At 49.3% G+C, this 26,653-nt stretch overlaps 7 protein-coding genes across 7 annotated transcripts; 5 read left to right on the top strand and 2 right to left on the bottom strand.

Annotated features, from left to right (window-relative positions):
* Positions 1-2,411: 2,411 nt before the first annotated feature.
* On the top strand, positions 2,412-3,144 carry N7511_007913 (uncharacterized protein; the record flags this gene model as incomplete). The annotated part of the gene is made up of 2 exons (XM_057130290.1): positions 2,412-2,436; positions 2,591-3,144. The coding sequence occupies 2 exons, from the start codon at positions 2,412-2,414 to the stop codon at positions 3,142-3,144; spliced, it is 579 nt and encodes a 192-aa protein (XP_056982073.1).
* A 979-nt stretch (positions 3,145-4,123) lies between these two features.
* N7511_007912 (ankyrin repeat domain-containing protein) lies at positions 4,124-8,443 on the bottom strand (the record flags this gene model as incomplete). The annotated part of the gene is made up of 1 exon (XM_057130289.1): positions 4,124-8,443. The coding sequence occupies one exon, from the start codon at positions 8,441-8,443 to the stop codon at positions 4,124-4,126; it is 4,320 nt and encodes a 1,439-aa protein (XP_056982072.1).
* Positions 8,444-9,045: 602 nt separating this feature from the next.
* On the top strand, positions 9,046-9,990 carry N7511_007911 (uncharacterized protein; the record flags this gene model as incomplete). The annotated part of the gene is made up of 1 exon (XM_057130288.1): positions 9,046-9,990. The coding sequence occupies one exon, from the start codon at positions 9,046-9,048 to the stop codon at positions 9,988-9,990; it is 945 nt and encodes a 314-aa protein (XP_056982071.1).
* Positions 9,991-11,511: 1,521 nt separating this feature from the next.
* On the top strand, positions 11,512-14,983 carry N7511_007910 (ankyrin repeat protein; the record flags this gene model as incomplete). The annotated part of the gene is made up of 2 exons (XM_057130287.1): positions 11,512-11,943; positions 11,990-14,983. The coding sequence occupies 2 exons, from the start codon at positions 11,512-11,514 to the stop codon at positions 14,981-14,983; spliced, it is 3,426 nt and encodes a 1,141-aa protein (XP_056982070.1).
* Positions 14,984-15,295: 312 nt separating this feature from the next.
* N7511_007909 (uncharacterized protein) lies at positions 15,296-15,685 on the top strand (the record flags this gene model as incomplete). Its single annotated transcript, XM_057130286.1, has 1 exon — positions 15,296-15,685. The coding sequence occupies one exon, from the start codon at positions 15,296-15,298 to the stop codon at positions 15,683-15,685; it is 390 nt and encodes a 129-aa protein (XP_056982069.1).
* A 644-nt stretch (positions 15,686-16,329) lies between these two features.
* On the top strand, positions 16,330-18,264 carry N7511_007908 (tRNA modification GTPase; the record flags this gene model as incomplete). Its single annotated transcript, XM_057130285.1, has 3 exons — positions 16,330-16,608; positions 16,664-18,186; positions 18,246-18,264. 3 exons carry the CDS (start codon positions 16,330-16,332, stop codon positions 18,262-18,264), a joined length of 1,821 nt encoding a protein of 606 aa, XP_056982068.1.
* A 2,516-nt stretch (positions 18,265-20,780) lies between these two features.
* Positions 20,781-26,263, bottom strand: N7511_007907 (formin sepA; the record flags this gene model as incomplete). The annotated part of the gene is made up of 3 exons (XM_057130284.1): positions 20,781-23,222; positions 23,278-25,039; positions 25,095-26,263. 3 exons carry the CDS (start codon positions 26,261-26,263, stop codon positions 20,781-20,783), a joined length of 5,373 nt encoding a protein of 1,790 aa, XP_056982067.1.
* Between the last annotated feature and the right edge of the window lie 390 nt (positions 26,264-26,653).

Below are 26,653 nucleotides of genomic sequence, written 5' to 3'. Positions count from 1 at the left end.
CAACTGATGACTCGAGCGCAGCAAGTCTTTCAGAAAAGGTGGTCACGCTTCACAACATGAGCGAAGATATTCATCAAAAGTATTGCAGTTCTTACCGAGCTCCTTTCCGGCGTCTACTTTTTTTGGGCCGATCTCTGCGGCAATCTACTAGGGCTTCGATGCAATTGGCACATGGGAACTGCCGATCGCATTTGATCTGGGATCCTTTGATGTCAACAGTTATAACCCAATAATAAAAGAGGCGACCGCAAGAATCAGTGATGCATGCATCTGGACTGCGCATTGTATGTTGTGATTGACGAACCTTTCTCAAATGACAGAAGTCGCACTATCTCTGCACATTAGCTCGCGTCTCCATATTGGCACAACTGCCAAGGATCCGTGATACACATACCGCTGGGCGTTCAGCTTCCACAGCATTAGGCGCCATATTATGCGATGCTATGAATCCGGATCTGGAGGTACTGCCGTTTGTTTTCCGAGTCGGAATGCTGGACGGAGAGTAGAAAGCTGAGGGGGGACGGTGACGCATTGTGGCAATTACCGGTTCCGTCCGTCCGCCGTTCCGTCCGACCTACAGATCACTCATGCTTGGGACTCGGGACTATTTGGATGCACATCTGTGTTTGATATTGACGATAGCGCTACCTTTGTAGACTCATGGAACAATTTATCATAACAGAAAGGACTTGGTCTCTGGTTCGTCATCCGGTTTACTTTCAAAACTTTGTACGCAGAACTTTCGATAGGGTGGACCATTTTCTCCGATATATATTACTCTTGCTAAGGTGAACCCAAAATATTGTTAGCGTCGCTTGCTACTTTTAGGGTCTTGAATATTAAGCTAACTACTATTTTTCCAAAATCACCGTCCCCCGAATACAATCGTATATAAAGTCCATGTCAGGGACTTGGGTAAAAATACTATAGTCTCGATGATTGCCTAGAGTAGCATCAACAAAGTTCGGAGCCTAGCACTCATTATAGATACTGATTTGTAGTTCCACCTGTAAAATAAAGCCTACCTGCAGGTTCGAGATTTTCCCATTAGCTCTTGCAAATAGATTACAACACAGGTCATTTTGCGTGCCTCGTTACGACACCTGATCTCATTAGCATCCTGAGACACAGTAGATTTCCAAAATTAATATCCTAATGCTCTACTCAGATCCGCTATTTAGAGTCTATGAGTTTTACATATAGACATTTACTGAGCGGAATGGGTGTTGTCCCTAGTCAATGGGAATCTAATAGATGTTATAGTGGATGAATCACGTGATTTACATGATTACTGCCCCAGGCAGTGATGTCCTCAAGGGAGGGATATAGGCAATCAATAACTATAGAGAAGGATAGCGAGATATAACAATGCCACTTATTTCTTGATTCACGATTTATAATCATTATAATCCTTGACATAGCATCTGATTATCCCTGATAAGCGTCATTTGCCTAGAGCTCCCTAATCTAGCTTGTTGTTAGGTTTTCTTACCACCATTTGTCGACCCGTCTATTTTGACCAGACTACCACCGAGCATCTCCCATTTTATTATATATTTCGTAAATCACACGTCGTAGCCGACCATAGTCCTAGATTGTAAATGTGGAATCTTCGGGGATACTAGGGTCTAGCCAGCTAATATCTACTGAATTTTGTATAGTGAAATCAAATAGAGAAACATACTACTATTGTATCTCATGGTGAAAGGTATTTATTTATAATAGTATTCCTTGATTTAACAAACTTATTTTAAAACTAGGGTGATAATATCGTCTATATGTTTAGTGATTAATTAAATGAAAGATTTCTCCCCTGGTTCTCACCCCGGCTCACTTTCTCAAATTGTATCCTGTTTTTTTTTTTCAAAGACCGCTCTCGCTTCCATCATGACTAAGGGGCAGAAGCAAGACAGGGATGATAGCGCCAGGTTTTAATACTTAGTAAAAGGCTCTCATTTTCCAACAATCGTTGGCTCTATCCTACTTGTTGAAATTGTAGCACTAAAAAGTAAGGTAAGAAATAAAAGATTCGTTTCCACCGTCCTAGAAAAATCTCTATCCTTTCTCTCTTACATTGAACATGTCTTTCTAGTGATTTTGCTGATCAGTTTAGGGGACATACGCAAGGTTCAACATCAAAGTCGAAGAATTGCAGATTGATCAAGCCGATCTTAATACCAAGCGCATGCTAGATCTGATGGCTGTTGGTCAAGATAACGGCGGGAAATGCGAGTCGAACAGCAAAACTGTGGAAGTGGTTTTGATTATCCTAAGTTGAAGAGTAAAATACTTGACTCTGGACTCACTCCGGCGCAACTTGAGCCATTGAAGCAACGTTTGGATACGCTAGAAAACTTTATGTCACCATAGCAGGTCTTTCATAAAGCTGGAAAGAGAATGAGAGTAAAACGATGGGGCTCTGTCTGGACACCGCAGGTATGCGATTCTTCACATGATGTATGCGTCATCACTAAGATGGATCAGCCGAGTCAACTCACAATAGTTGATCTTTCATGCCCGTGCATTTCTTCTGATACGGCCTGCTCCCTTTTCAATATATGTTTTGGTATCTTTTTGGAGCAAAACACAGATGTCGGTCGCATAGTGGCACTTGATGAGGCCCATAAAATGAGCTTTGTTCCACATACACTAGCGCTTCCCGCTGATAATTTGAAGGATATGGATAGTTCTGTTGAGGCACGGTCTTTCACGGAATCTCTTCTCTCTATTGTGAGACTCCAGCGCCATCTTGGAATACGTATCGTTATTTCAACTCAGGAACCGACGATATCGGCCGCACTTCTTGGTCTCCGCTCCGTCACCATTGTCCATCGATTTTCATCCCCGATATGGCTTCACGTTTTGAAGCACCATATCGCGGGTGTTGTAATAGGCGGAGACATCTCAGGAGAGTCCACTACCAGCACAGGATGCCAGCCTCTTTTGGATCGATCGCTATTTGACAGAATAGTTCGTCTTCGAGTGGGTGAGGTATTGCTTTTCTCCCCAAGTGCAGTGATCGGAACTATTGCTTCGGAAAGCTGCATGAAAGAGATAGTTCAAAAGCTGGGACCTGGCTATCTTGAAGTGAAAATGCGAAGTCGGCTCACTGAATATGGTAAGAAAAGTGTTGTCTCCTCTTGAATACGGATACTTCACTGCCTGCACCTATTGGTTGAATGAGGTAATGATGTTTTGATTGCTTACATTGAATGACTTCAATTTTGTTTACATGTAGTTTCTTTTGATTTTCGTAAATTCCATTAAAATTGCAATTAATTCCGGACCCCTTAGTTCCAAGGAGATGATATACTTGGGCCTGTCATGTACTCATATTTGTCAACTGATAGTCTGTGACTAGTACTCCTGAATAAAAACAAACCTGTTCATGTGATTGAGCAACAACCCCTGATAGAGTGTGGGGATAGTGGCTGTTTATTGGTGTATATAATATTATCTATTTTCCCGTTGAAGAAAGCATAAAAAGATGGGTGTAGAGAGGGCGAGAAGATGCCGCTGAATTGATTTCAAGTAGCGAGTAGTGAAAGCAATAATACAGTGCTTCCGGAAATCGGTGTCACCACTGCCACTCTTTGATTGTTTCTCGAAACTTTATTAATAGGCCACACTAGTATATATTGGGAATTTTTCCGGAAATCCCTGTTGATACTGATTGTATTGTTCTTACAAAGCGTAGTGGGTCGTAACAGTAATGAACCCTGACGCCTTCATTCAAATGATAATCATCTAGTGCTTTGTGAGAGTAAAATATAAGATAAATTAAAATACTCAAAATGCGCTACAAATCGAGTAATTTTCTAGCGCTGATAACATATGAGGAGGGGTGGCTTTTTAGCATCACCGCTTATATACGGACCGTGGAACACTTCCCTGGTTCTTCTCCATATCATTCAATTGCAGACATATCACCAGTCCCCAATAGTTGACGAGCCTTGCTTTTGTGCGTTTGGGTATGAGATCTCTTCTTTCGATACATGTAATGAATCATCAAATACTTCTTTTCCCTTCCCTTTGCCTCTGTCGCTATGAGTTGCATAATTTTGAAAGCAACTTAACCAGAGTACTGTGTATATAGCTCATTACAAACATTCATACCAATCACTCATGGGGCAAGAAGCTTGATAATCGCATAATGTCCCATCAATCTGGCATAGTCAAGCGCCGTTCGGCCCTGATAACCTCGGACTTCCTTATCAGCTCCAGCCTCAAGTAGCAACCTTACGACAGCCTCATGCCCTTTCTCGACAGCGCATAGGAGTGGTGATGTATCATATCGATGAATATCGGCGCCAGCATGGAGCAGTAGGCGTAACACTGCGTCGTGTCCTTTGTCGGCAGCGCATAAGAGTGGGGAAAAGCGTTCTCCAGACATCAAATCGACATCGGCACCCTCTTCAAGGAGGAACTGTACACTCGAAATATTATTCCGCCGAGCTGCCAAGTATAGTGCCGTAGCCCCTTGGTGGACATCATTGACATCAGCGCCGGCATCGACCAGCAGACGCATCACCTCCTCTTCTCCTGTCGTAGCAGCGGCTGAGAGCGGGGGAATGCCTTCTTCATATTCATTGACATCGGCTCCCGTGTCAATCAGCATTTTCAAGACCCGTGCTTTGCCTCTAATGGCCAAGAGGGATAACAGCGCGTAATCACCATATCGTGCAGTCGCTATATTGGCCCCAGCATCAAGAAGCAGACGTACTGCCTCCTCATAGCCCTGTGCAGCTGCGGCACATAGTGGGAGCTGGAGATGGGCATTCCCGTTGCCGCTCTCGGCTGCTATCAGGAGCTTCAACGCCTCTGTATTCCCTTGTGTGGCTGCGCAGAAGAGAGCTGTTGCCGTGTTGTTGTCCTCCGCTGCAATCCCGGCGTTGGCCTCAACCAGTAGACGCACCGTCTCCCTGTGGCCTTTCTTAGCAGCGGAGAGGAGTGCTACCTGAAGATAAAGACCTTGAGCACTCTCACCACCGGCGTCTAGCAATAGCCGCACGGCTTCGCTGTGTCCGGATTTAGCAGCGAGGTTGAGGGGCGTGCGCCTGGCAAGTATTCGATGCATCACGTAGTAACCTGGGTCCCTGTCCATGCCATGCTGAATTCTGTCATCGGTAAGACTCTCATCGGAGTCATAATACTCATAATAACTGTCATCATTCTCATCTCCATCGGAATAGTTCTCATCTCCATCGGAATAGTTCTCATCTCCATCGGAATAGTTCTCATCTCCATCGGAATATTCACCGGAATCCAGTCTAGAAGGCTCACTGGCACTCTCATTGGTGCCTTCACTGACACTTTGTCTCCCGTCATCCACACTAACATCCGTATCATACCTACCGACATCACTGGCCTCATAGCTGTTATCGAAACTGACATCTGATGGGAGGTTGTGAGCCTCACTTGTATCTTCCCACTCATTAGAGCGATCACTGGCATCCGACTTCAAAGGGGGACCAGTCTCGCCAGCCTCGAGTAGTAACCGAACAACCTTCTCATGCCCGGCCCTAGCAGCGACTTGTAAAGGAGTTTTGCTGTCTCCTGTGCGCCCATCCTTTGGGACACCAACATCTAGTAAAAGCCGCACCACGCCCTCATGCCCACGATGGGCAGCATAGAATAAGGGAGTTCTGCGGGAATGTGACACGGCTAGCTTATTGGCGCCAAAGTCCAGCAGTAGCAAGACTACTGCTTCGTGTCCGCGAAGAGCAGCAACATGTAGTGGGGTCTTTCCCAGCGAACTTCTTCTTTCTTTGTTTGCACCGGCTTCTAGTAGCACTTGTACTATCGAGTCGTGTCCATGATGACAAGCGATCAATAGTGGCGTTGCCTTTATCCGGCTGTTTCCCTCTTTGTGGGCACCCTGATCGAGCAGCAGATGGGCAAACTCCTTGCAGCCATTTGCAGCAGCCCAGAACAGCGTAAGTTTTTGAGATTCTGTTTCCTTCTGAAACCCTTTCTGAAAGAGCCACTGCAGGGCGGTTCCGAGCTCGTTCTCTGCCGCAAATTGAAGTGGCGACTGCCAACTCTGCCCCGGTAGGGTTAGATATGCATCAACATCCTTGGATGTCAACATCTTAACTATACCATCATCCTTATTGATGGCCTTACAGTGCAGCGGAGTCCAATTGTGTGAATCTTTTGAGACGCTATCGGCTGGACTGCCGGGTAGAAATTCCAGTAGCTCTGTATGCCCATTTATCTCTGCGAATTGTCGAGGTGTCCAGCCAAATTTATCCTCGGCTGTCCCATCGGCACCTGCGTCAAGTAAAGCATTGAGGCACGATCGTTCACCATTGATTGCAGCAATATGCACAGGTGTCCAACCAGCCAGGTTGCCATTTTCAGTGAGTTCGGCGCCGTAATCGATCAGGAGTTCAACTATCGCTTTGTGTCCGTTTCCGACCGCACAATGCAAGGGCGTCAAACCAAGCCTTCTATCGCTGGTACTGAGGTTGGCATATTTCAGCGACTCAATCACTTCCTTGTGACCATTTATAACAGCGAAATGAAGTGGCGTCAGATCATTGAAACCCGCCGCATTGATGGTGCTTTTATTGATGAGAAGTTCTGCGACCGATGCAGCTCCCATCTGGGCTGCAATATGCAGTGCGATATTTCCATCCTTGTCTTGCGTCATATCATCAATCCTTTCTTGCAACAGCTGCACGATGGCAGCAGAACCTCCCCAAACAGCACTGTGTAAGGCAGTGCGGCCCTGATCACACTGTAGGCTTGGAGTGGCTCCGGAGTCTAGTAAAACCTGGACCATCTTTATATGTCCTCGTTCGGCTGCGAGATGTAGCGGTCGACGTCCGATCTCGTCCGGCGCATCCAAGAGGCTGCATTCCTTGAGATAATTAAACGTATGCCAATCTCCCCGCCATATCGCACTGCGCAATCTTTCAGGCTTGTGAATGCCCTCAGAAATATTTCTGTCATCCACGTTGATATCATCTTCATCGCTCGTGCTTGCCGAGTCTCCTTCTTGCTCATGATCCATATAGCCCGATATTATAACTTCCTTTTCAACCCAGTTGTCCGCGCTTGCATCCAGTGCCTGGCGGAAGTACACCGCCCCGATATATTGGTAGCAGTCATTTAACTTCATCTTTTTTACAAGCAAAGCTCGTTCGATTAAGTTCGTGCCGCGTTCGGCCAAGAGTCGACAATCTTGAGGAGTTTCGAGTGCGCTTTGGATCTGAAGTCTTACCAGAGCATGGGTGTCACCCCACCAACAATCACTTACAAGCCCAGATCTCACACGACTCAAACGCCAGCTTCCAGAAACATGCCCTTCTTGAGAAACAACCAGAGAGGCGGGTGATGAGTCCAATGGAATGTGAAACAAGTTGGCCGGACACCAACGTAAGCCCTTGGACATGGTAGCGGTGTTGTGAAAAAGATGGCCAGGTGCGATCCGTCCGAATCTTTTGACAATACTCTTGTATGTCTCCTGTTGCTGCTCTTGAGGCTTCACACCGACTAAAAGCGCAGAGATAGTAGCCATATCCTTTGGCCAAGACGTATATCTTGCTCCTAACACGCTTAAAAGGTCGTTTAGGCTTGTAACCTCGCCACGGAGATTTCGAATGATCTGAGATGCATTTTTTCGAGCAATTTCAGTGTCTTCACTGCCCTCCTTCGCTAAGATCTCTTCATCTAGATCCTTGATAACAGGCCCTTCACGCCCCTTAAAAATGACTTTGACTTTCCGTGACTTGGTCAATTCAAGCGCCGTCCAGCCTCGACTAAACCAAGGCGACATAAGGATAGCAAAGCAAGCAGTTTTGGGGTCCCACTCCCAATTCCGAAGAAAACAGTCATGTACCAGGGTAATCCGCGCATCCTCGTAATTGACTTGAATCTTTTGAATAGCCTTATTCCGAGCCGCCTTTTCACGAGGAATGCAAAGGGTATCCCACCATATCCCCTCGCATTCAAACTTCTCCGCGATATCCCGGAAGAAAGCATATAAACACTGGTTGACAGCGCCGTCTTTCCAAGCCCCAGTTCCGGTCCCGTCGGACCAGACGTGGGAAATAGCCATGTAGGGCACAGGCGATTTGAGAAACGAGATCCCGTTCAATGCCCAAACCGTTGAGGTGCCATCGCGCGCAGCACGGTCTAATGCATACCTCGGGAATTGACTTCGCAATGGTCTACATTTGGCGTCTCTGCATTCATGACGCTGTTGCACCGCGCTGAAATCACGTTGGGAGTATTCACAAAAGTCGGATGTACATTGTCCGTGGTCCTTGTAGTCTGGGTGACTGCGCTGCTGCTTTGTCAAGGAAGCGACTGAGTTGAAGTTTGGGAAAATGTTTGGTAAATTCTCCCCCGCAACTGCCCAAAGGCGATTTGGACAGAGCTTGAGCTCTGTTGCTTTTTCGAGGGTTTGGAGGAGCTTGGTGTTATCTAAAGCCATGACACTGGGCGAGCTTCATTTATGCACATGTAGGATAAGGTTTTGGGAAGTCGGGGTTGGCCTTGGGATCTCCGACTGATGGGATTTAAGCCCCCACGTTGGGCGCCGAAGTTGTGCGCCCAACTTTATCACATACAGTTGCGGCTCTCTATTATCCAATGGCTTTGCTCTATGTGGTTTTACTTTCGGGTAAGGATGGATACATATATTTAACATGTTAATTGACTTAAGCATGGGTACATAGGGCTGTGAAAACCAAAGCACAGCCACACTAATGCAAGAACACGTCGGGCGATAATCATATCAGGCTTTGGGAATTTCAACTCTTTTGAACTTATTCTCTTGAGCTTCGATGTCAGCCTGCAAATCTTATAGCTCGATATCAATCTCTTCTGCGGCATTGTTGTTCTTCTATTTGTTTGATTTCTCTCATCAATCAACACGCTATGGCATTTCGGTGGTATTGCTGCGGGTGCAATTTTGGGCCGCTTACGTTGACATTATATGATTCATGTATTCAATGTGGAGTTAGACGCTGCACTCGATGCACAGTGGAGAAAATCGATGGTCCGTATGCGGAACCTTACATTGGCCAGAATTCGATGCTGGGCGACGACTATGATGATACGCCCACTCCAACTGTCCTAGCTAGACGCCGAAAAGGTTCCAACTACAATGAGATATCAACTGGTTCTTCTTCATCTTCGACAACACCAGTGACATCAAGACGAACGAGGCCAAAATCTACAGCTCCTCGGGTGCGGAAGACTCGCCCTAATACCATCGGCACAGGGACTCTGAGGATTCGAGGTAATGACAGCCAAATTCTGGGTGATGTGGCCCTTGAACGTCCACCGGCTATCTCGGATTCGTTGGATTCTCCTTCTCCAAGTACAACTACTTCGTATAACAAGCCAGATGTTGCCCCAGCAGACCTGGTGCATATAACTACAACCATCACATCTAACGGTAGCAGAGAGAGACTGCAGCGTCGGACCGCTCACGAAGAATTAACCGACAGCACCGCATCATCCAGTGAGATTCCTGGTTTGCCAAAGTGGCTGCATCAGAGTTTTAGATCCCTTGAATCATTCAGTCGGCAAAAGTCCACTTCTAGTCCAGACAATCTACTTTACAACCCCATGGACGACATCCAGATTGGATCTTTTACTACGCCTGAAGCTTTCTCTTTCTCAGTTAGACCCAAGTGTAGCAGCACCCGTCTTATCGTCTATTCCTCATCGCTTGGATCGGTCTTGCTAGATTGGGTGCACGCGCAGTTGTCTCGCGGTATTTACTCTTTCAACGAGACTCAGGCGCTCGAGAATGTTCTCGTTGAGCTGAAGAATAATCCACCAAAACTGATATTTTTGAAAACCATGGATGATGTGTCTTTCTGGAACACTTTCAAGGGCAAGGTTGAAACAATCATGGGTGAAGTGCTTGACTGGAGGCCCTTCCAGCCATATACGACACCCCTGGCCCAAGATCAAACTAGGTTATGCTGGGAATGTGTATGTACGCTCCCTCCAACTGGAGTCAATTGATTACTGATGCGAATCTCTCCAGCCCTGTGGTGATACGCGTTGGGCAGTGGTGCCTCAGTCCTTTGGACTAAAAGCTGAAGGCGCCTTCAGGGCCAATGCCGCACAAGCAAATCATAAGAGCACACCTGGAAACGACAGTTCACACCTTGGAACAGCGACTTCAAGTCAACTCCCTGGCATGGGTAAAAGAATACAACCCGGAAAATCGATTCTCGAATCAAAGATTGCTCGGCCCACAGTTGATTGTCAGAACCCAGAAAGTCCTCGCAATGTCGGCTACCAGCTACACGCGTTCCTTGTTCTCCTGAATTCTTCCATTTTCGGCAGTGCCCACTGTCTTGCGCAGACAGCCGTTCATGATATGAGTGATCACGAGTTCTTTACATGGATGCGGAACTCATACCACTCCCACCGAGGGTTGATTGCCATCTGGTTTGGCCTCTATAAATACGCGCACTGTGAATTCTTTCGGGTGAGTTCTCACGACACAAGCTCCGTTTGATCGGTGAAATGCCCAACTGGGATGATAGTTGACCAGGTGAGTATTACTAGTTTCGAAGGTTTGATGGGTATGAGTACGCCCCCTCCTACCGGAATATCCCGATGAGGATCAACCATTTTACCATTTCGCGCCCAAGCCCATGCGGCCTCGCCCGCCAATGGCATCACATGAGTTCAACCATTGGTTTTATAAACAATCTTGGTCTCGCACGGCCAGACGACTACTTTCTACGGAGCGGCACAGCGGGAAAGGGAAGAGAACATGTCTTCCACTAGGAAGCAGATACGTGGTCGAAGAGAAAATCCCCAAACGAGAGACTGCTCTTGAAGAAGGAGTCCCTGCGAGCGAGGATTTCTGGGGTCTCTACGTCGTAGAGAGACGCTCAGCATTCAGACTGGTAGTTTACAGCCTGGCTTTGTTATTTCCCTCTGTCTACTTCTTCTTTGCATGGTTGTTTCAATGGGGGCATGTAGGGGATTTGCAAAACGCATCTATTCCAATTTTGCTTTCACTAGCTCCCCTTGGGACATTTTGGGGATTTGTTCTATCTACTGCCCCTGGATTCGACACTAGTCGAACATTTTGATATGAATTTAATGAACGACTGGGGGAAACGAAACAAAGTCCAAGCGAAACCAAGCTTTCGCGCTCTTGATGCACCTCTTAGATAAAACACGATATATCTGCATTTAAACTAGAAAGGTTTTCTTGATTCTTACTCCCAGAGCCTAGGGACAAAAGATACCTCAACTTACTCTACTGCTACATAGTAACTCCAAAATGTGTGGGGTGTGTTTTTAATATTACCTTAAACATAAATACGGCTGATCTTATATATTGTCGAATCCATGGTTCTGAAAGATCTTAGATAACCTTAATTTGACCATTTTGCCGCCATTTCCCGCGTCTGCCAGTGCATCTCCTCACGGACTTATCAAACCCCATGTGATTTAGCGCTAATCATCTCAGCCGCTCTCAGCCCCCCGCAATGTCTGTATTCTTCGAGTCTCGAGTCCGCCATGGACCCGATATCTGCGATCGGGTTTGCTTCGGCAATTGTTCAGATTTTAGGCGCACTTACGTCGACCGTCCATGGCCTTTATGAACTGCACGGAAAGTTCAGCGATGCTGACTTTACAATCCACTCGCTTATCCAAGAGCTGAGCTGTATCCAGACAGCGCTCACCAGTCTGAAAGAATGGTATCGCCTCAATTCTTCCTCTGTGATGGTATCAGAGGAGTTTAATGAACAACTGCTTACAGCGATGGGTGGCTGTCAAATCATCATGGAGGTTTTGTCTGAGGAAGTGATGGCTTTGGTTCAAAGCAGTCGCAATGACGGAACCGTTGGGTTTAGATTTCGCATCCGAGTCATTTGGAAAGAAGATATCATGAAAGGGCACCAGGAGAAACTGCATGCGCAGGTCATGGCCTTGCAGCTACTACTTCAGGTCTGTCAATGGTGAGAATGTCCCTCTATACTTGAAGATCTCACAGAGGTTGATTGATTCCGGCAGTCATACATCGCAAGAACAGATCCGCCTATTGAGACAGGCAACAACCCGCCGCATCATGCGCCGAGTTCGCAACGATACCGAAACGTTGATATCCGCACGGAGTCAGGCCGCATCTAGCGCGGCCAGCATCTCACAGAACAGCAATGTAACAGCCAGTGATCGAGTCTTCGATTTCAACGATGCCCTCGTGGATTCGCCGGTCTATCGCAGGTCTCCTCAGCAACTCGTACCCTCAATAGGGGGCTTCGGTAGTCAGACCGATACCCATAGTGGCCGAAGCCCATTCACAGACGAGGGCTATGCAAGCACTCCTACACGCAATAGTAGCGTTACAAGACAGTCATTTGATGCGCCTCCACCGCAGCAAGATCATCTTCTCTTGCCTACTAGCCCATCGGCACCAGTGCATCCAGCTCACAGGAGAGCAACATCTTATCAAGACACGCCGCGCCCGGGCTTGCAGAATATGTCTCGAAGCAAGTCAGATACCAAGGCATTCAAAACACCGGAAAGATCTGCTTCGAAACTCGATAGGATATCTTCCCTGCTCCGCTTGAATACCTCTAGCCGTCTCAATCTGACCTCTGTATCATCAAAAGGCTCACCGAAAGTAGCCACTGGCGGAACTTTCACACGAATCAAACCCAGACGAGAGCCTAATCCGCATATCAGTATTGACTTGACTGGCGCAGATGCTGCCTCTATTCCACAAATTGTGAAGGCCGCCCAAGCCGGGTCTCGAGGCGAGGTAGCACGGCTCATCGAATATGGCATTAACATTGAAGAACGACATAAAGCATCGGGTCGAAACGCGTTGCTTGTTGCTGCGCACTGTGGAAAGGAGGACGTCGTTGAGCTCCTAATGGGGCATCATGCTCGACTAGATGTGACAGATGGGTCTGGGTGGACCGCGCTTCATCTTGCAGCTTCACGTGGGCATTGCAACGTCATATCCTTGCTTATGGAAGAGAGCGACATCGCCGAAGTTCCGAACTACCAAGGCCGCACAGCATTGCGAATTGCTGTTGACCGTAGCCAACACGAAGCACTCAGTATGTTGCTCATGCATAATGCTAAGGTCAACACACGTGCTGAGAATCAAATGACCACTTTGCACGTTGCTGCAAAGCAAGGTGATGCGGAGATTGTGCACATACTTGTCTCAAACGGCGCTGATATCGAGGCCAAAGATGCTACCATGATGTCAGCGTTGCACTATGCATGCGAGGCAGGTCATGTGGAAGCCGTATCGGTGCTTCTGGCTTATAAGGCCAATGTAGAAGCGGCCGGACGTGATCGCAAAACGCCTTTGATATGTGCTGCCGAGGCAGGTCGAGCCCAGTGCGTCGAGTTCCTGTTGAAATCCAAACAAAAGGCTTCGTCTAGTGGTGTGGATGACACAGGAATGACTGCCTTGCATTGGGCTGCGTACAATGGGCACGAAGAAACAGTGAACATACTTAGCCAGAAGAAAGGATCTCTGGTGAAAATTAACGCAATGGGACGAACGGCTTTGCACTTGGCCGTTATCCAAACCCAATTTGCTGTTGTTGAGCCCTTACTACGCAAGGGCGCTGATCTCAACAGCAAATGCGCGACAGGTCTTACTCCGCTTCATTATGCCTGTATGGCAGACAGTATTGACATAGCAAGACTGTTACTCTTGGAGGGCGCCGACATTGAAGCATCAGAATATCAGCACCAGCAAAGACCTTTGCACATTGCAGCAGCTCGGAGCTCAATACACCTTTTGGATCTTCTCTGTGACAAAGGTGCATCATTAGATTCCCGGGACAGCGTTGGAGACCGGCCTCTTGGTGTAGCATGTCGTTGTGGAAATGTGTCTGCAGTGCGAAAGCTCTTGGATCGAGGATCTCCTCTATATAAAAAGCACGAAGCTACCTCCCGCAGCGACTCTCCTCTGTGCTTGGCCGCTATGGCAGGTCATCTGCCTGTGGTCTCGCTGCTGATCGAGCGTGGCGCATCCCCGTCAAAAAAGGACGAGGTCGGGTGGCAGCCTTTTCGCTATGCCGCATATAACGGCCATCTGGACGTGCTTCAGGCGTTGTTGGCTCGCACCAGTATACCCGACATGGATGTCCCAGATATCATTCGCATGCCGGAGATAATTGGATTTTCGCCCGATGCTGTTATATCTGAAGACTGCAAGAGCCAGGTTAAAGAGCTTCTCAGTCAGGCTTTGACGGACTCTGGTCTGATGCCTCCAACCCATATCCAAAGCATACCCCAGACTGTGAGCCAAGTGATTTCTCCTGCTCAGTATTCACAAATTCATAATGTCCGAGACTCTGGAAGCCCCTTGCCTCAAGAGCTTCCTGCCACTCTAGAGCAAGGGCTACCAAGCAGTCGTTCAACAACTCCCGAACGTGGTTATCGGGCTGAGCCCCCAGAGTCCATCGACCCCTTGTGGCATGTTCGTCAACGAACTAGCGATCAAATTTCACCGCTAGTGAATGGTCAGACACCTTCTTCCCGCAATGAGTCCCGCACGGTATCTCCTATACGGCAATCTGAACAGGACCACAGTAGAAGGAATTCGAATCGGCCTCCGGTCAGAGAGGAACCACCAGTATCAGCCACCTTTATGCCCCGGCATATTCCTGTGTGGCCCTCACAGACCCCTCAGAGATCATCCTTAACACCGTCTCGTCGCTCAAGGGTTGGGGGCTCTGGTGCTGTAGATACGCCAGTGCAGTCTCGAAATCAGGGTGAAGCGATTCACGTTTCGAGAACAGTCCTTCCGCAGCGTGAAAGTAGAGTGTCGACTATGTCGTCTGAAGAGCCATCTGGAGGTACCCAAGCGACCATTGATGCTCACTCCGACCCAGATTCGGATTCGGATTCGACATCTTCTGTGTACACAGCACCTGAAGGGGATGTTGACGCCGATGCTGTGTCCAGGATGGGATACCGAAGCGGGCCGTACGAAATGCCTGCTGAGAATATAGCGTGAATCTTATTATGAATCCAGTTTCAATATGACTGCTTGGCGGTGCTGTAAATCTGAGGCAAGCATGAGTTGAGTTGCTTGATGGGCGTGGTCATGTCCCTGCGGACATTTCGCAGTTTCCCGGTTGATTGATTCTGCTCGACTATTTATGTCCTCCCTCTCCCTTTTTTCCCTTCTTCTTTTTCAGTCTTGATATCCCCGGTCTCCTGAAGCCATCAGTTTTGAGAAATAATTCACATTTCACATCTTCATCAATCCGCACCTTCACTCACCCACATCCTCTAACACCCCTCTGAATCATCCTCATCAACAACCATGGCCACCTTGATTCAAGTCTCTATGTCCGACAACCCACACCTTACCATCTGGAACTGTTGGTTCTGCGATCACAACTTTGTCGGGTTTTCGGGAATTCTTCACCATTGGGAACAAGCCAGATGCATCAAGTACGGGCGCATTAAAGAGCTCGTCTTTGAGACTCCCGAGTACGCCTGGTGTGCCAACAGGATCACCGATATGTTCCCTTTCTTCTGTCACAACTGCAGGGCCCAGTTCCAGCAGATCTCTCAAGTGTATTACCATGCTGAGCGAAACACTGCTTGCCAACACCTCCTTCATCCCGACCACTGCTTGGGTGCCTTGCAGAAGTTTATCCTTGACTATTACAACGCCGAGGGTACGGACACCGTCGAAGACATGATGTGATGGAACTTGGCTGAGTTGTCTGCCACGGGGGCGGGAGTTGCTGTTGATCAACATCTTGCGGTTCGCTTCCTTTCACCTCCATGGTTCTTCTACATTTCATACTTCGGTATGTAATTGAATAATCAGATACATTATGACAGTGGCTGTGGAGAAGTTTGAGATTGCATTTGCGTGATGAGGGTTGGGTGTGATGTTCCTTGGTTTGCTGAAGCGCGGTAGATCATCGATCATACATGGAGGGGTGTTGACAGCAGGGGTGTCCCATGAGACAGAAATACTTATCGGTCAAGCGTGAAGGGAGGAAGATGTATCTTAGCAGCTGTCCAAGTGCCTTATCATGATACCCAGAAGTCCTTTAATGATAGTTGTTGCAATTGACCATTTTTACGCCAACCTAATTTGTGCTCTCGTATGAATTTACAATTGATACATTGGATTTAGCTGCAATGTCAACTCGGAAGTTCATTATCCATTTTTACTGTAGATTAATCACCTTCCAAGGTTGTTTTGATCTATGGGTGCTTCTATACTTCGGGGAAATGATAACCCGACCGGGTACGCGCCTGAGGTGTCGATGTTTTTGACCAAGGATCCAACAGTCAGCTATCTCGGTATTCACTCATTGCCTTTGGCTCAGTCTCTGCATGCGAGCATCTAATCGACTCCTACGTTGGGCCATCCCAGTCGGTCAAGCAACGAGTCGGCCGTGGCCCGCGACATGGAATAAACCCCATCTCCGACGTCATGTCTTCTCCCGCAAAACGCCAGTGCTGCGGCAAGCAGGCGCACAAGCTCGCGCATTCTCATCCACTAGGCCAACTCAGTTCATGCTAGATGCAGACTCCACAATCTACGCTCTTTCCACCGCACCCGGCAGAGCAGCTATCGCAGTGATACGCGTCTCTGGCCCAGCCAGTGTACCAGTATGCAGTTGCGCAACCCTCCACACAAAGTCTCACAATCTAACACACCATCCAGATATACAAAGCCCTTTGTCCAGACAAGCCCGTCCCAAAACCGCGCGTCGCAGCCCTCCGCACCCTCTACGACCCAACCAAACCGCCAACCCAAAACACAGTCCTAGACGCAGGCGCCTTGGTCCTCTATTTCCCGAACCCCAAAACAGTCACAGGCGAAGATGTCCTAGAACTTCACATTCACGGCGGGCCAGCAATCGTCAAGGCAGTTCTCGCCGCAATCTCCAGCACAAACAGCCCAACCCATGAAATCCGCTACGCAGAACCGGGCGAATTCACCCGTCGGGCTTTCATGAATGACCGACTGGGTCTCCCCCAGATCGAGGCATTGGGCGATACACTCTCCGCAGATACAGAGCAGCAGCGCCGACTGGCCGTGCGCGGATCCAGCGACGCCTTGCTAAAGCGGTATGAAGCCTGGCGACAGCAGTTGCTCTATGCGCGCGGCGAGTTGGAGGCTTTGATTGATTTCTCTGAGGATCAGCATTTTGACGAGTCGACCGAGGAGCTGGTTTCCTCTGTTGCTGCGCAGATTGAGCTGTTGAGTGTGCAGATTGGGTTTCATATTCGGAATGCGTCGCGCGGGGAGTTGTTGAGGAATGGGATTCGGGTTGCGCTTTTGGGGGCGCCGAATGCGGGTAAGAGCTCGCTTTTGAATCGGGTTGTTGGGAAGGAGGCTGCTATTGTGAGTACGGAGCAGGGGACGACCAGGGATATTGTTGATGTTGGGGTTGACCTCGGTGGGTGGTTTTGTAAGCTTGGTGATATGGCGGGGATTCGGGCTGAGAAGGGCGATGGGAATGGGGAGATCGTCATTGGGGCTGTTGAGAAGGAGGGGATTCGCAGGGCTCGGGAAAGAGCTTTGGAGTCTGATGTTGTTATTGTGGTTGTTTCAATGGAAGACTCTGCTGATGGAGTTCGTCTCTTCGTTGAGCCCGAGGTTCTCGATGCAGTTAGCGACTGCGTGGATGCAGGCAAGTGTCTGCTTGTGGCGATTAACAAGTGCGACAAGCTGCACCCTGATTTGACTGGTGGTGTACCACAGTTGCTATCTGATACGATCCATGACATCTTCCCAACGGTACCAGCAGACCGCGTTTTTGCCATTTCATGCGAGGAGGCGCAGCGTGGATCTACGATGACCAGAGACCCTGGAAACCTACAAGCATTCCTACGCGGTCTAATAGCGACATTCGAGCAGATTGCATCGCCTCTCGGCATGGAAGGGGATGGAAGTCAACAATATGATACCTCTTATTGGGAGGATTCTCTAGGCGTCACCCATCGGCAAAGCTCCAATTTACAAATTTGTCTCGACCATTTAGACGACTTCATGTCCCAGGCCTCTTCTGCCAAATCCCCAGGCTCACACGAGGGTGAACTTTCCTCTGTTGACCTCGAATCCGAAATCGATATCGTCACTGCTGCAGAACACCTTCGCTTCGCAGCGGATATGTTGGCCAAGATCACAGGCAAAGGCGAAAGCGGAGATGTCGAAGATGTGTTGGGAGTTGTCTTTGAGAAGTGAGTCCAAATGGAGACATCGATTCTCTAGTCTGGATGACAAGCTAACGATATCGCAGATTCTGTGTTGGCAAGTGAACAGCCCTGATTGGAGTATACTTCCAATTGATCATGTTGGTTTGCAATACCGTCCAGATCGATCTTGCTCTGTCAAAGTCATGACATCGACTGGCTGCTGGTTGCAATGTGATATGCAAATGAATGAGGTCCCCGTCAGGCGTTTTCTGACCTGGCGAGCGATCTCAAGTTTAATTTTGACTGGGAGATGCTGGCTCCGGGGTTGGGTGGTTTGCCGGGGTGTTGTATCCTCCTCGACCCATTGCAAAGGATAGTCGCTGAGAGTGAAATGAGGCAGAACAATTGCGAGGGAGACAGAGGGTTCAAGAGTGGAGCAGCTTGACAATGTCGACGATGAGACGTTGAAGTTGCAGTACAGCGGTGCGTGTATACTTGTATGCTTGTATGAATAGATCGATAAACCAAACTATTATTGCATAATAATCAATCCTTCGCGACCACAGTCCATATTTATACCAAAAAAACTCTCCCTTTCAAAGTTGTCTGCCTTGGTCCAGGGACGCGATGAATCATCCAGGCACCCGAAATCTTCCACATACCACCAAGTCCAGTCCCAAAGCAGAGATAATCGCCATAGTCTCCCCTGTCCAAAGGCCTCCTGTCAAACCAGCATGGTCTCTGTCTGAGTCACGGCTCTTCAAAGCCCATAGTCGGGTGTCTCAGCCAGGCAGCCAACCGTACCGACACAAGAACTCGGCACGCCCTAAGCACCGAAATCAGGCCCGAAGAAGGCTGATTCTCGCTCCGTTCGGGCAATTCAATGCTACGGTATCATGAAGAAATGTCCAAAACAGGTGGAAGGAGCCTCTTTCAGCTTAGTCGAGGCATTCGAGTTTGAGGTTGAAACGAAACATGCTTCTTTGAGATCCAAAGCCGGAGGGCTATTCCCTCTTATTGGACTGCTCGCGTTTCCCAAGGTTGGCGACATCGTTCTATATCACCGTCCCAGGGCTACCCAGGGCTAAGAATAGCTTGGCTGCATCGATCCTGTTCCTTCTAGAACAATTGCCGAACTGGCGATCCATGCTGACCCAATCATGGTATTGCATGCCGCATCTCGCATCTTACACATGGCCGAAACTCACACTGAGAATAAATAAATCCCACGTTGTTCCCCTGCAGAAACCCTCTCCGCATCATCTTCTCCCTGTCGGAGCTGAACCTGGGTGGACCTCGTTGAGAGCCTTGGTCGAATGCGAAATTGGTCCCTATGCTGTGTTCCCTCTGGTCTCCTGGTCTCCTGGTGTTGGTAAAAAGAATGGACATGGGTGGCGTCTTCTTGTAGTCCGGAAATAGAATTCGGCGAAGATATTTGTTGGATAACCGCCGACGCGAGGTGGTGCAGAGTGTGCTATGAATAGCTGCGTCTTAGGCCGGCAAGCATCCTTGTTCTTCCATGTGGCTTTGCGTTGAAGAGGTTGCTGGTATTCTTTGCCGATTAGATTTTGCTTTGTGCTATAGTATTTGGAAGGTCTTCTCTGAGTCTTTTGCTTTTCTGAGCTTCTTTGTGAAATATTTGTCTGGAATTTTAAGCCTGCATTCTTAAGTGTTAGGCTGTGCAGTTGATGAGAAAGGAATAGAATATAATAATGTATGGTACTATATCGTAAATAGTACGTCCTAAAGAAGCAGTGCCCATTACGTATCTAGTCCTGAGCTTTGGATTATATCCAAGAAAGTGGAAATACGGTCTAGTCAGAGACTACCTATAGATCGGACATTGATTGTTTGCCGACATAGCTGATGATCTCAGATTGCCAATTGTAATCTATTTCAAAAGAAATCGTAATCTAGATTGCAAAAACCAGCTATGCATCTAAACAAGCACAATAGAAAGTATATCAACACGACTCTATCGTCACGATACATAGTACGCAGAGAAAGTCTTTCCACAATAACCAGCACAGAGAGTACAGAGAGGACAAGGCTTAAAGAAGAAGCAGATTTCAAACTGCAGCGTGAACAAACGGCTCAAATGCAATTGGATGATACACCCTCTGATCATGGCAGCATTCCCATAAACGGCAGCATAGCATGTTAAAAGGGTAAACAGAGTAACGATTATGTACATAGAGAGATAGGATGAGAACCGCACGGAGAACAAAAATGTCAAGTGGGTATGTGATGACGAAGAAGATGATGATGACGATGATGGAGGAGATGAGGAATGAAGATGAAAAGGAAAAGAAGCTTGCACATGAAAGAATACTAGTAAGATAGAGCAGGTGCTGGGGTAAAGAGGGAAATTGAAAAATGAAATTCGAAATGAAAAGAAGAGAAGAAACAAGGAAATGGTATCATGACACCATGCTCGGCTCATCAAGTCAGGATCAAGGAGAGGGCGGGTTCAAGGAAGGTGTTGGTAAGGGTATTATACAATCGAGGGCGGATGTATGGTAGAGTAGTTGGTAGTTGGTAGTTGGTAGTTGGGGCTGGATGTGTAGGGATGATCAAAGGGGCGACATCAGGGAGAGGCGAACCCTCAAACATTACATTAGAGTCGACAATTAGCGGACTCAGTCCGACAGATCGACTGGTTTCTGGGGCGAGGAGCCTTCCGAGGGAGGATCTTGTGATAATGTGTCGTCCTGCTCCGAGACAACAATCGAAGGCGGAGGTTGAGAGTCGGGTGGACTGGCAGGCGCATCATCCATGACAGCCGATTCGGTTTGTGTTGGAGAAGCAGGTTCTTGCACTGTGGGAAGGCCACCATCGGCACTATCTTTGCTTCCACTTGTAGGATTGCGGCGTCTCATGCGGCGATTTCGGCGTTCTTCATCGGCACTCTCTCTTCTCCTTCTTTGGCGCTCGCCGCCTGCATCGGAATTGCTTCGTAGACCAAGAAGCAGGCTAGCAGCACGATCGGCAACATCCTCTCCTTCAGAAATCTGAGCTTCTTGTTTGCCGTCTTCCTCCGTGGGGGGAGGGCTGAGGTGACCATTTTCATCAACACGGCCTTCGCCATCAGCGGGCTTCTCGGCTCCATCTTCTTCTTCCGCGTCATTTATATCAGACGGCGGTTTCTGACCAGAGGCCACACGGACTTGGTGGCGCTCCTTGAGACGAGCACGACGACGACGGTCTCGTTGATCCTTGGCCTGAGGCGCCGCAGCACGTAGCTTCTCAAGCAGTGAATCCATGGCGCCACTGGTAGCAGGTGATTGGGCAGTTTCCGTGGGCGGACCATTGTTCGCAAGATTGACATTGATACGCTTGCGGGCAAGGGATGCTTCTGTGCGTTTCCGCGATTCCTCCAAAGAAGTATTCTTCTCGCGGGATTTCTTCCACTCAACCAAGAACGAGCTCAACTTGGCGAAGAAGTCACGTCTGGCATTTTCATCTGCGTTATCTTCACCGTAGAAGACCATGATGTCATCATACGTCTTGATCATCTCGTCGAGATAGAGCTGCAGCTGCTCAGCCTTGCGTCGGGCATCCTTCATGGACCGCTGAACGATTTGGCTGACCCGATCCTCGGGGTGGAAACGTTTAGTGTCACTCAGGTTACCAGCATCCAGACTGGACTGCACATTCTTGATATTGCTGATGTACTTTGTGGCATCAGAACGCAGCTGATCAACATTGACCTTCTGCAGACCAATGACACCACTGATCTCATCAAGGAAGCCTTCCCACTCCGGGTATTGGTTACGAACAATACGTTCAACAAGATCCGCAAAGGTAGTCTCGTTCTTGTCGTCTTTGACCATGCCCAATCGAGCGAGGGAGCTTAGCTTGAAACCCTGAGCCTGCTTGTTGGCGTCGTTCATGAAGTTACCAATATCCAAGATCAGACCGAGGACGTTCATCAAAGACACGGAATCACGCAGTGACTCGCTGACTGCCGCGACTTCCTTCAATTTGCTGGAAAGATGCTCATACTCCGGTTCGTAAGAGCGTGTCAAAGCAAGCGCTCGGTTTCTCGCTTTCCAATAGTGATTCAGCTCAAACGCAGTGTAAAGATAGATCTGGTCTTCGCGGGTAATCTCAGTGGGATCTTGTTCACGGTCAGAGCTGGCTGCGCCAGGGCCCGTCCAATCCATACTATATGGTGCCATGAGCTTGGCGACATTCTCCGGGATATTGCACATCTCCTCTCGTTGCAAGAAGTCCATGACAACCATGTTGTCGAGGATATCTTTGTCACAGTGGATGATCATGCGGGTGACCTCTTCAGCGGGGAATTGAGAGAACTTAGACAGGGCAATCTGGAAGTTCTTGGATAGGTCGTTCGAGATGATCTGTTTCTTGTCCTTGCGTGACTTAGCAGCGGTGCTGGCTCCGAAGATCTTGGTCTCCTTTGCCATAAACAATCTTTCGACTTCGTCCAGCACACCCTTCTTGGCGAGTTCAGTGTACTTCTCTTCCTTCTGTTCGGCGGTGGGCGCGTGAGCAGCCCAAACAGTCACTTGAGGAGTGTCAACCTTGTCCCAATGCAGAGCCTTGAGCTTCTTCTTGGGCCGGATAGAAGGCATCATGGTTGTACCTGGTGAAACATCACCAACCATATAAGCCGGTCGCCAGCCAGAACCCAATGCAGCGTTGGGGGGTGGGGGCGGAGGGGGCATAAGACCCTTGGCACCAGGAATTGGAGGAGGTGGAGGAGCCATTCCACCACCACCTGGAGGAGGCGGCGGAGGAGGTAGCGCTCCAACCTTTCCACCGGGAGGTGGAGGTGGTGGTGGAAGTCCAGGAACACCCTTGGCACCACCCGGAGGTGGTGGAGGAGGAGGCAGTCCAATGTTTCCACCAGGTGGCGGGGGAGGAGGCAGTCCAGCTGCTCCACCCGGTGGTGGAGGTGGAGGGGGGATCATCTTGCCACCTGGAGGAGGGGGAGGAGGAGGAATAGCCATGCCACCTGGAGGAGGCGGGGGGAGGAACAGCCATGCCTCCAGGGGGAGGCGGAGGAGGTGGTGGAGGGACCATCTTGCCCCCAGGAGGGGGCGGTGGTGGCAGAGCTGCCACAGGTGCTGTTGGAGTAACATCAGGATCTTCGGCATCAAACTTAGGAACCTTGGACGCAATCTCGCCTAGCAGTCCAGCAGCCTGGGTAGGGCTCAGACGGTGACGGTATAGATCAGCAAGACGAGCCCGATCAATTGGCTGGCCATTGTTGTCCAGAATTTCCTCTCCATTTTCAAGGGCATCCATCTCAGGGACATGGCTGCGCCTGCGATAGACAGAACCCAAGGAACCAGGGTCCAGATTGCGGCGAGTATTCTCAGCAAAGTCATAATCTTCCTCTTCCTCGCTTTCGTCCTCGCCCTCTCCATCCATCTTTTCACGTAATTCACGCAAGCGATCAGATGGTCCATGCTGGCCCCAAACCTTGCCCTCAAGCTTGAATTGAGTCTTGGTCCGCTCAAGCTGACGCTCCAAGCGTTCCATAAGCCTTTCCCGGTCCATGATACCGGGCATCTGTGAAGGATTGGCCTCAGCTTCGGGGTTGGCAGCCTTGCGAGCATTGGAAGCGGCGATATCCTGGGCATCTCGGAGCATGAGGTATAGTTCTCTAGTTTCCAGCTCATTCCGCTGCAATTCCTGCGCACGCAATCGCTGGACTTCCGCAACCTCGGCCTTGAAAGATTCAGTCTGTCGTTGTTGCAACTCGATAATACCAGCCTGTTCTTCGATCTGCTTCTGCAGCTTCTTGACCAAGCCCTCTGCTCCAAGCTCAACCTGAGCTCTCATCTCATCGCGTTCAGCGATGGCAGCCTCGGCAATCTGTCGGGCCTCGAGAGACTCATCGTACACACGTCTCGCCTCAGCGTCGGTATGCAGTCGATCCAACAAGCTCTGTACGGTGAAGGTCAATCCTTGCCGTAGGTCAAGGTCTGGCAGCCTTCGGTCCATAGCCACATAACTCAACATGGCGTCAACAAGCTGGAACATACGCAGTCCTTCCTCGCCGGAATTCTCCCGGATCAGAAGCATATGCTGCATAGCGGAAAGGAAGTAGTCGTGAGAGCGACTGCCATTGATCTTGGTCGAAATGGCATCAACAATTTGCATGGGATCGCTCATATCCTTGACTTCGCCTTCGATGCTATCCTTCACGCTGCTGTTCTCGCGCTGGAGGAGATCCTCATAGTCGATCGCTTCGTTATCGTGGAAACGCTCGATTTGCTTGTCGATGACCTCGTACTGGAAGCCCTCCATCTTCGTCAACAGACGCTTTATTCCACATGATGTGAACTGTGCGCGGATATGGCATCGTAGCTGCAGGTCTGTTTCGGCTCCATCAACCAACATGTTGATCAGGATCATGGTTGAGACGGCATATTCCATGAGTAGGTTCTCCATGCCGATGCCACCGCTGCGGTACTCCTCGCTGGCACCGACCAGACTGCCCATTTTTCCACGGCCATCGATGGTGACCTCGACGATACGCATCCAAGCGTCAAACCGGCCAGTCTCATTGTGATCATGTTTGACCTTGTCCATGGATTGGAGAACCTTCTGGTGGCCTTGGCCATCGCCCCAGTGACAGAGGAAAGTGAGCACCTCGCTGACGAGTTTCCGGGTGTTCAGACGGGGGGATGATAGCGAGCTGACAAGGGCAACCAAAACATTTTGATGTTCTAGGGCATCGTCTGCACCGTATTTGTTGTTCATGAGACCTTTCAAACATTTGGCAATATCATATTCGCGGTCGAGATCCTTGTCTCCGGTTGGTGGCGCGGGTACGGGTCCAGATGCTTTCCTGCGGTTGATTTTCAAGAGGACATTGGTCAGAGCAACTTGACCCTGAGCTTCAACAAAGCATTTCACCCAGCTATATGGTAGTTAGTTGGATGTCTTCAGAGAAAACCAAAAGAAACAGCACTTACCTGATGGGTTGTGTCCGCAAGCTGACGCTCAAACTAGCAAGTTGCTTTGAAGTAATGGTATCATCCATCACCTTCTTCACATACCACTCCGGACTACCCTCCTCATCAGCACGCTCAAGCAACCCAGAAAGACCATCATGGCCATGAGTTTGGCGAGCATTCTGCCGTCTCTTCTGTTCACCTTGTAACTCAGTAAGACGATCCTGGTGTACAAGCGTCCATTTCTTTGAAGCGGGGTATGACAACATCTGGCGCTTCGCCTGTTCAGGCAAATTCTGCCAACCTCTCTTCTGCATCAACTCTAGAAACAGCTGATCCACAATCCTGTCATCTCTCGGTCGAGTGAGATAGTTATCCTGAGGTCGGGGTACCGCAGCCGGTATGGGTTGGGAAATCTGGTGGGTTGATGGGGCGTTTGACAAGCGACCAGAGCTGGCGCTTGAAGGGAATCCGATGTTGCGATCACTTGAATGCGAGGGTGTAAGGGTGCGGGCAGAACCGTCCGAGGCGAAGTAGTTCGAACCCCGCGCATTAGAGGAAATGGAGGAATAAAGGCTTGTCTGGTCGAGAGAGGTGCGGGAGTTGGAGGATGAATCGATCGAAGAGGAATTATGACTGGGTCCCACGTTCGCGGCCGAACTACCTGGTCGTCCCCATTGTTGATATCTGGCACCTCCCGCGCCCGACTGGCTACTTGACATGGTTGTGTTTGCGGTATGCGGGGGAGGACGCGGGCCAGAGGGCGAGCCGTTTGGCGCAGATGTCGAGGTCCAGGTGGGATATTGGTGGTAGTCTGCCCCAGATTTACCCAGGTGGTTAGGCGACGGTTCATGGCGCGAATCTGGACGAGACATGCTGTCGATCGGGATGGGTGTGCGCGTGTCGGAGGGAAGGCTTTCGAAGGGGATGGAAGTGATAACACCCGCGGTGGGAGCGAGGCTGCCTGGGTCTATGTCATGGGTCATGTCGACGGACTGAATTGAAGATCGCTTTGAGTAGCGGGATGAGCGAGAGCCAGCGGCACTCCCCGGGGGAGCTAAGCTGTCGTAGGAACCACCGTAACTTTCATATCGATCATCCGCAGGTTTTTCCTTGTACAGCTTGCGTCCAAAAAACGATTTTCCGGCCGACGTTTGCCTCGATTTGTCGGCATGTGAGCTGGACGGCATATTGGCGGGCGTCAATGAGAGGGGCACAGCATAGGGGCACCCTCAACGCTCTCGAATGCAGATGCAAGGGAAACAAGAAATCGGATCCAAAGCGCTAGCTATGGGGATCTATAAAAACGTGGTGACATTCAAATCGGAAACGGTCTATTTGTGTCCCTGGGATGCGTGTTAGTATACCCGTCCGGGGAGGTGCCGAGGAGTCAAGGGCGTTCAAAAAGGCAGGACACATATACATACACATGCACACACATATCCCAGGAAGGTCAACGGAAATTAAAGAAGATTTGCTGTCAGGTCTAGTCTTCAAGCCCAAGCGTCAATCATCTATTGATTAGGGGGCTCCGGAGAAACACTAGGTCCGGTCACGTGGACTGTCTATCAAAGGTCGAT

Source organism: Penicillium nucicola (assembly GCF_028828085.1).
Source record: "Penicillium nucicola strain IBT 29836 chromosome Unknown utg000008l, whole genome shotgun sequence".
Lineage (NCBI taxonomy): Eukaryota > Fungi > Ascomycota > Eurotiomycetes > Eurotiales > Aspergillaceae > Penicillium > Penicillium nucicola.
This window is presented reverse-complemented; position numbering and strand designations above follow the sequence as displayed.